At 43.0% G+C, this 9,938-nt stretch overlaps 1 protein-coding gene across 1 annotated transcript in view; it reads left to right on the plus strand.

Annotated features, from left to right (window-relative positions):
- Window positions 1-6,418: 6,418 nt before the first annotated feature.
- COPS4 (COP9 signalosome subunit 4) overlaps window positions 6,419-9,938 on the plus strand; it is a 52,041-nt gene continuing 48,521 nt past the window's right edge. The window contains exon 1 of the mRNA XM_017530234.1: window positions 6,419-6,652. Within this exon, the coding sequence (XP_017385723.1) occupies window positions 6,579-6,652 (74 nt within the window). The 5' untranslated portion in view covers window positions 6,419-6,578. The remainder of the gene's footprint in view (window positions 6,653-9,938) is intronic.

Raw genomic sequence — 9,938 nt, forward strand, 5'->3', positions numbered from 1 at the left:
AAAAAAAAAAAAAAAAAAAAAAAAAAAAAAAAAAAAAAAGAGAAAGAGAGACTGGAGCAAGCATGCTCAGTCCCCTCACCATGTGATGCCCTGTGCATCAGCAAGAAGGCCTTGATCAGACGTGGCCCCTTGAGCCTGGACTTCTCAGCCTCCATAACTTTAAGACATAAATTCATTTTCAGGTATTCTGAAAATGAATTTATGTTACCCAGTTTCCCAGTTTCAGGTATTCTGTTATAAGCAATAGAAAACAGACCAAGACATATATCAATAGTGTTGACATCTGCTAGATCCTTCTCAAACGTTAACATGCAAGGATTACTAAGGTTTTGTTAACATGACAGTTTCTATTCAGTTTGGGCTAGGATTGAAGATTTTGTATAGTAAAAAAGAGCTAGGATTCATGCAGTTCCCTTGAGTTCATTAAGATGTGCCTCGATGACTTCTTACTAAATAACTGAAAAGGAAAGAATAAGCCTCCAGGGCCATCCAGGTTTGCTTTTCTTCACTGCTGTAAAGTAAAACCTAAAAGTATGGCCGGGTGCAGTGGCTCACGCCTGTAATCCAAGCACTTTGGAGGCCAAGGCGGGCAGATCACCTGAGGTCAGGAGTTCAAGACCAGCCTGACCAACATGGTGAAACCCCATCTTAAAAAAACAAAAACCTAAAAGTAAGTAATATTCTGTTAGAGTCAGGGCAAGGGGAATGAGCAGTCTGGAAAGAGAAGTCCTTTTTAGGTAAAAATATTTACTAAAATTGCTGTCTCCAACAATTAGGAAGGCTTAAATCTCCTTCCTAATTGTAGAAATCTCCCTTCCCAGCTTGTAGCTAGTGGAAGTTATCTGAAAAAAGCCAGCTTGTGTGTGTGGCTGCTTCTTGTTGTCTTTGGTAAGGTGTTGCAAGTAAAGTGTGAAGTCAAGTTAAAAAGGGAATAAAATGTCCAGAAATTCTGAGCCTTCACTAAGTTGAAAAAGCCAATTGTTTATATATCTTGAAATCACAGAAGAAAAGACTTGACTTAGAGATTTTTTGCAGCCCGTTAAGACTGCGAAACACAGTTGGCAAGCACAACCAACCAACCAACCAAACAAAAAAACAGAAAGTAAAAGTAATCTAAAGCCAAATCAAACTGATAGAGTTCTCTTCACATTTAAGCCCTACTGTTTCAGGCTGGGCGCAGTGGCTCATGCCTATAATCCCAGCACTTAGGGAAGCTGAGGCAGGTGGATCACAAGATTGGGAGTTCAAGACCAGCCTGTCCAAGATGGTGAAACCCCATCTCTACTAAAAACTACAAAAATTAGCCGGGCATGGTGGCGTGTACCTGTAATCCCAGCTACTAACTCGGGAGGCTGAGGCAAGGGAATCGCTTGAACTCGGGCAGCAGAGGTTGCAGTTAGCCAAGACTGTGCCACTGCAATCCAGCCTGGGCAACAGTGAGACTCTGTCTCAAAAAAAAAAAAATTAAGGCTACTGTTTCAAATTATTTCACAGCTGCCACCAATACAAAGAGGGCATTAAAAATACGTTGAGCAAAGAAGCTAGGATTTAAGGCAGGTTTAATAACTACTTCGAAAAATAACTTTGGATGTAGTTACTAGAATCTGAAATTGTCTGGAAGCGTGTAGAGCTTATTGAATATTTAATGGAATTATTATTATTTTTAAAAAACAAGCACCCAAAAAGCCTGGCCTAACTGTTCAAGCCCTAAGGCATTCTCTTTTATCTATTTATTTTATAAGACGGGGTTTCACCATGTTGGTCAGGCTGGTCTTAAACTCCGGACCTCAGGTGATCTGCCTGCCTTGGCCTCCCAAAGTGCTAGGATTATAGGCGTGAGCCACCATGCCTGGCCAAGGCATTTTCAAAAAGGAAATACACTCAACATCCAGTTAACTTGTATTCAGAAGGTAAAGCTTGCACCCACATAATACAACAAACAATAGAAATCCTCTCAGCAGAACCAAGGTCTGACCAACGAACTTATTCCACTATCAGGGCAGTGAGTATCCAGACCTCCCTCCCAAGATTCTGCCATTGTTATGGACCAGTAACTGCTGTGTTTCCCATTCTTCCTTTGTCTGAGTTTTTTTTTTTTTTTTTTTTTTTTTTTGAGATGGAGTTTCCCTCTTGCTGCCCCGGCTGGAGTGCAGTGGCGCCATCTTGGCTCACCAAATCCTCTGCCTCCCAGGGTCAAGCAATTGTCTTGCCTCAGCCTCCTGAGTAGCTGGGATTATAGGCATGTGCCACCACGCCTGACTAATTTTGTATTTATTTTAGTAGAAACGGGGTTTCTCCATGTTGGTCAGGCTGGTCTTGAACTCCCAACCTCAGGTGATCCGCCCACCTAGGCCTCCCAAGTGCTGGGATTACAGGTGTGAGCCACCATGCCTGGCCTCTTCGTCTGACTTTTTACTGTGGTTGGCATGTTTCTGCTCCACTATTGTTTTGTATTACATGCATGGGCATAGGACACATCAATTGTTTTATAGTATATACATCTCTGGACCATGAAACACCACATCCCACTGTGATAGGATTCTGCATCACTAGATATTTTGAATTTTTAGCTGATGTAGAAACTGAATGGAAAATTAAGCTTTCTTCCTTAGGGAGGGAGGGAGGGAGGGAGTAGGCTCTATTGTGAGGAGAAGGTATAATAGGGTTCTCCAGACAGAACCAACAGGGGATATATATATGGATATGAAAGGGGAATTATTAGGGGAATTGGATCATGTGATATGTGATTGTAGGGGCTGAGAAGTCCCACAACAAGCAGTGTGCAAGTTGGAGACCCTGGGATGCTGGCAGCATGGCTCAATTCAAGTCCGAAGGCCTGAGAGCCCAGGGCGCTGCTGGTATGAGTCCTGGAGTCCAAAGGTCAGACAGCCTGATGTCCAAGGCCAGGAGAAGTGTGTTTCCAGCTCCAGGAGAGAGAGACCAGTTTACCTTTTCTCCGTTTTTGTTTTATCTGGGCCGAGCTGACCGGATGGTGCCTGCCCACACTAAGGGCAGATCTTCCTCAGTCCACTCAGACTCACATGCCAACCTCCTCTGGAAACACTCTCACAGACACACACCAATACGATGCTTTAACAGTTAGTTTTCTTGGTATTACTTAATCCAATCCAGTTGATACCTAAAATTACCATCACAGGACATGTAGATATTTAGGTGGTCAGAGGGACATGTTGTAGGAGAGACTACTAATTGTCCCTCTAAACTCATTCTTTCCTTTTTCTGGGCACAAGGCTGCCCAACTGGAAACTAAATTTCTAGTCTCATTGGTGGTCATATGATTAAGTTCTTGTCAATGGAACATAATCTGAATTGATGTGGACAATCTCCACCTTCTTTCAGATGTGGTTTGGCTCTGTCTCCCCACACAAATTTCATGTTGAATTGTAATCCCCAAATGTTGGGGAAGGGACCTGGTAGGAGGTGATTGGATCATGGGGGTGGATTTTCCTCTTGTGTTTTGGTGATAGTGAATGAGTTCTCATGAGATGTGGTTGTTTGAAAGTCTGTAGCACCTCCCTTTTTGCAGTCTCTCTCTCTCTTCGGTCATCATGTGAAGACATACTTGCTTCCCCTTTGCCCTTCCACCATGATTATGTTTCCTCAGGCTTCCCGAGCCATGCCTCCTGTAAGGCTGTGGAACTGTGAGTCACTTAACCCTCTTTTCTTTATAAATTACCCAGTCTCAGGTAGTTCTTTATAGCAGTGTGAGAACAGACTTATATATATGTGTGTGTATATATATATACACAGTGCAGTGGTGCAATCTCAGCTCACTACAGCCTCCGCCTCCTGAGTTCAAGCGATTCTCCTGCCTTGCCTCCCAAGTAGTCGGAAGTGTAGGTGCCTTCTGCCGTGCCTAATTTTTTGTGTTTTTAATAGATACAGGGTTTCACTATGGGCCGGGCTGGTCTCGAATTCCTGACCTCAGGTGATCTGCCTGCCTCGGCCTACCAAAGTGGTGGGATTACAGGCGTGAGCCACCGCATGTGGCTGAGAACAGACTAATATACATTCTTAAAAGAGATTCCTTCTTCAGGTACTCTTTTCTTTCTCTTTCCCAATACAGGGAACATGCCATTTATCACACATCAAGATGGCAAAAATCCAAAAGTTTGACATCCTTTGTAGGCAAGGCTGTAGGAAACTGCACCCCTATATATTTCTGGTAGAAAGGAAAAACGATACCATTCATATAAAGTGCAATTTGGCAATATCTACCAAAATCGTATGTCTATCCTTTGCCTCATTTCTGGTAATGTTTTCTACCTGTACATACATAAGATGATGTATGTAAAGGTTATTCATCACAGCATTGATCAATTAATTAATTAAAAATAACTCGTGTCCTATAAGGATTAAATAAACTAAGGCATACCCTCACTATGTAATATTCTCTAGCTCTAAAAAGAGTGACTTTGAAAGACTGGATTTATATGGTAAGATGTCCAGCTGTCTTAGTCTGTTTTCTGTTGCTTATACTCGAATACCTGAAACTGGGTAATTTATAAAGGTAAGGAATTGATTTCTTACAGTTATGAAGGCCAAGAAGTCTAAGGTCAAGAGGCCACATCTAGTGAGACCCTTCTTGCTGGTGGAGACTTGCTAGCGTTCAGAGGCAGCACAGGATGTCACATGGCAAGGGAGTGACCTTCCGAACATGCTAGTTCAGGTCTCTTCCTCTTCTCATAAAGTCACATGTTCTCTCCTGTGATAACCCATGAATCCATTAATTCATGAATGGATCAACTCTTCAGGGTTCTACCCTCATGATCCAATCACCTATTTAACCACCTCTCAATACTGCCACATTAAGGATTAAGTTTCAACATGAGTTTTGTTTGTTTTCTTTTTTGAGACAGAGTTTTGCTCTTGTAGCCAGGCTGGAAGTGCAATGGCACTATCTCAGCTCACTGCAACCTTCACCTCCCAGGTTCAAGTGATTCTCCTGCCTCAGCCTCCCAAGTAGCTGGGATTACAGGCCCTGGCCACTAAGCCCAGCTACTTTTTATTTTTATTTTTATTTTTGAAACGGAGTCTCCTTTGTTGCCCAGGTTGGAGTGCAGGGTGCGATCTCAGCTCACTGCAACCTCTGCCTCCCAGGTTCAAGCAATTGTTCTGCCTCAGTCTCCTGAGTAGCTGGGACTACAGGTGCGCACCACCACACCCAGCTAATTTTTGTATTTTTAGTAGAGACGGGGTTTCAACATGTTAGCCAGGATGGTCTCAATCTCTTGACCTCGTGATCTGCCCGCTTCAGCTCCCAAAGTTCTGGGATTACAGGCATGAGTCACCACACCCGGGCTTAATTTTTATATTTTTGGTAGAGGCAGGGTTTCACCATGCTGGCCAGGTTGATCTTGAACTCCTGACCTCAGGTGATCCACCAGCCTCAGCTTCCCAAAGTGCTGGGATTATAGGTGTAAGCCACTGCACTTCGCCGTCAACATGAGTTTTGGAGAAGACAAATATTTCAAACCATAGTACCAGGAAAAGTTCAAAAGTAAACAAACAAAGGTAGAACAATCATATGGTGTGTTCCTTTTGTGAAAGAAAGCAGAGGTAAAAATTCACATTTATTGGCCAGGCGTGGATTACAATCCCAGAACTTTGGGAGGCCGACGCGGGGGATCACAAGGTCAGGGGTTCGAGACCAGCCTGACCAACATGATGAAACATCGTCTCTACGAAAAATACAAAAATTACCCGGGCGTGGTGGCGCGGGCCTGTAATCCAGCTACTCAGGAGGCTGAGGCAGGACAATAGCTTGAACCCGGGAGGCGGAGGTTGCGGTGAGCCGAGATCGCGCCCTGCACTCCAGCCTGGGTGACGGGGTGAGACTACATCTCAAAAAAAAATTGCATTTATTAATATTTGTATTTGCAGAAATTCTACAAGGATACATGAGTATTGAATGTAATAACATATAAACGCAGAAGACCATATAATCTTCCATTGAAATTGAGCGGTTTCTAGAATGAAAGGGGGATATTATTAATCATTATTCCAGGATAACAGAGGGAAAATGGCCTTGTACTGGACAAACTGGAATATCTGATCAACCATTATAAAGTGCACGGAGTGGGAAGAGGAATGGGGACTTTTTAATTGTATTTCTAAAAAGTATCGTCTGTGGCTAATTGGAAACAAAACTCTTTCTTTACCACAGCCAGTTTAAACGATGCCTGAAAGACCGAGGGACGGTAAACTACAGGCATCAGACACGGAACTTTGCGAAAATGCAGTCGTTTTATGTACCGGGTACTTACTGGAGTTACACCAGTGACTCACTCCTGGAGTTCATCAGCCAATCCAAAGTCCGAGCGTGCGCGCCAGAGCCTGTAGGAGCTGCCTGGGCGGCCCTCAGACCTGAGGAGTGGAGTTCCGCGTCACTCAACCCTGGGGGCGGAGCTAGCTCAGGCTCCCACACCCGGCGCTCTGGCCCACACAGACGCTACTCTGTAGCATCTCAGGCTCCCTCTGGCTGAACTCTGGAGGACCACACTCGCTTTCTTTTTGCCTGCCAGAGGCCCCGCATCCACCGCTGAGCTGGGAGAAAGATGGCGGCAGCCGTGCGGCAGGATTTGGCCCAGCTCATGAATTCGAGCGGCTCTCATAAAGATCTGGCGGGCAAGTGAGTATTTCCCAGGAGCATGAGAGTACAGAGGTGGGGAAAGAAAGCCACAGCCTTAATCTCTTTAGGTTCACCACGGCTCTCGGGCATGAAGCTAGGAGCCGGCCTGACGACGAAGGGGGCGGGCCTGAGATCGGCTAGGGAAGCAAATGTTGGGAGAAGCAGAAAGCTCGAGGCCGTAGACTTGGGATGACTGTCAGCTTGTTCAGTTCTTGATAGAATCCTTCTGGTCCCTTAGGATTTTGGAAGAGCGGTCTGAGAGACGACTGCTACCCTGGTCTTAGCCTTCCCTGATACCTCTTACCATCGCTGGCCGGCCTCACACCGAATCTGGTCTCTCTTTGGACCTTCCTCCTCCTTTTTTGATTCAGAAAAATTTATATTCTGGGGCCTTGATGCTGCGTTTTTCGGGGAGATGGCTTCTTGGGGCTGGCGGAGGCTGAGGAGGTATGACCGCTGTCACGTCGTCCAGACCGCTCAGACCATCTTCTGTGGGTTCTTGTGTTTCGGGTATTTTCTCCGCCAGCAACTCTGAAGGCACATAGTCGGAATGTACTCATATCGTGGGTCAGGATGTCTAGAGTAGTGACGTTTGCAGGAATCTGAATTTTGTCGAAATTTATATAGAATGCTTAGGTCCACTCCAAGTTAAAATGTGTGACATGTGCCTGTTCTGCAAGCAGTTGTTCAACAGTGTTAATTAAGCATAGGTAGGTAGATGTATATTGTTCCTTTTCTCTTTGTAGATGTCACAGCACTGCTCTTTTGTAACGAACCTGCTTTCTGTTTAAAAGTATGCCTCTTTAGACCGGATGCGGTGGCTAATGCCTGTAATCCCAGCACTTTGAGAGGCTGAGGTGGGAGGATCATTTGAAGCCAGGAGTTTCAGACCAGCCTGGGCAACATACTGAGACTCCATCTCCATAAATAAAGAAAGAAATAAGTAAATAAAGTATGTCTCTCAAGTTGATCTTAATAGCTATATCCTCAGAGCTGAAATAACTTTGATCTATATTAATGGGATACACTTGCTCTAACCTGGTCGTTGAAATTATGACTGTTTTAAGTAGGCTGGGCTGCCATTTCTCTAGTGGTGAATGTAACCTGCTTTTATCAGTGGAAAATTCAGCTGTATATTTTGGGCTTAACTGTTTTATGCTACATTTTCCCACTCAGGAAAATGAAGCTAATAATAGGACTTATTCTTGTCTGAGATTATCTGAGGATAAGATGAGTATGTGTGTGCATATATACTTACCACACTTAAAGTCACCTAGAACAGCACCTGACGTATAGAAAGTACCATAAGATTGTTGTTGTTACTATTATTAAGCTATTAATAAGTATAATACATATTCGCTTGTTGTATGGGTTGGAAATAAGTTAAATATGTCTTCATGGCCCAATCCTTTTTGCTTGTAATTTTTATAAATATGGGTGAAAGTAAAACCAGCTAATACTTTTTCCCATGCTTCCTTTACTTTTTATTTTGTAAAAGAAAAATAAGTCCATTAGTTACCAGAAGAAATAGAGCTTTTCAAGTATTTGCAGAATTCTGAAACTTAAGTATTTACTTCTTCAGGTCTGAATTGGAGATAACAGTAGTACTTATAGGGTGCTTCAGTTATCTATTGCTTTGTAACAAACCAAAAACTTACCAGTGTAAAACAACTATGATTTCTCAGGATTCTGTGGATGGACTGGGCAGCTTTGCTGGGCTCATTCATGCAGATATAGTCAGCTGGCACCTCACCTGGGGCTGGACTCACATGTATATCTTGCTTTTGACTGGATGTCTCTCTCTCTCTCTCTGCATATAGTCTTTCATTCAGTAGTTTAGCTTGGGCTCTCTTATGTGGCTATGAGTGAAAATTGGAAAATCGCAAGACCTCTTAAGGATAGCCTAGGAAGTCTCACGTCATTTCTCTAGTACTGGTCAAAGTAAATCAGAAAGCCAGCCCAGATTCAAGGGGAGGGGAAATGGAGCCTACTACTACCTCTTTAGTGGCAAAGTTACATTGCAAAGGAGCCTGGACAGAAGGAGACGGATTCATTGGAGGCCATTTCTGTAGCAGTCTATCATATGGTGTTATTGTGAAGATTAAGTGTAATAATGTGCTTGATAACTGATAGCCAGTGCACTGTTAGCCAGTAACTTCTTCAGAGCTGCTTTTTGAGAAAAGCCTTGGCCTTGCCTGCAGTTCCTATCTGGGCAAGAATGTATCAGGATATTTATCCTTATGACAACATCAGTTCTACCAGCTATGTGTTTTAAGAGAAATACCTTTGAAACATATGAGTGTTTTTTTTTTTTTAAACTTTATTTCTTCTTATATGTACTTTTAATGAAGGTTTTTGGTTTTCTTTAGAAGCTGAGTAGCAAAGGATTCCATATTAAAGAATAATGGAGTATATTGGTTTCTAAAACATTGATACTGTGTGTTCCCAGCAATTGGGATATCTATAACAGTAGTTGTTCAATAGATGTGGTTGAATTAATGAATAGCTAGAAAGGGGCAGAACTTGTATTTGAACCTAGGTTCATTTACTCTAAAATGCTCATTTTAAACCTACCAGACTATGCTTGTTTTTCTTGTTAAAAACTCAATTGGAAGTACTTTCCCATAACTATGAAGTAACACAGCTGTCTAAAGTTTATGTAAGAAATCAGCCAGAGAAAAAACATTTTCACCCATTTTATTGGCTGTTTTTGTTCCTATTATGCATTGTGTTTGTTGTGTCACATAAAGCTTTAGAACAGGAGAGTCACAACGGAGGAAAGACTATATTGGAAGGGGTCTTTGAGGATAGAGAATCCGATAACTCATATTCTGATTCTCAATTTGTTGTCCCAAGCAGTAGTTTTAGTGGTTTTCATCTCTAGAGTAAAAGTTGATAACATCTAGAGTTTGAGTGTTCGAAGCATATTACTTACATTTAAAAATCCTTAACAAGTAGGAGTAGGTGATAATATTTACATTATAATAAGAGAAAAGCGTCTGGGCAGGATGGCTCATGCCTGTAATCCCAGCACTTTGGAAGGCCCAGGTGGGCGGATCACCTGAGGTTGGGAGTTTGAGATCAGCCTGACCAACATGGAGATACCCTGTCCCTACTAAAAAAAATACAAACTTAGCCAAGCATGGTGGCGCATGCCTGTAATCCTAGCTACTCAGGAGGCTGTGGCAGGAGAATTGCTTGAGCTTGGGAGACGGAGGTTGCAGTGAGCTGAGGTATGCTACTGCACTGCACTCCAGCCTGGTGACAGAGCGAGATTCTATCTAAA

Source organism: Cebus imitator, unplaced genomic scaffold, assembly GCF_001604975.1.
Source record: "Cebus imitator isolate Cc_AM_T3 unplaced genomic scaffold, Cebus_imitator-1.0 Scaffold64, whole genome shotgun sequence".
Classification (NCBI taxonomy): Eukaryota; Metazoa; Chordata; class Mammalia; order Primates; family Cebidae; genus Cebus; species Cebus imitator.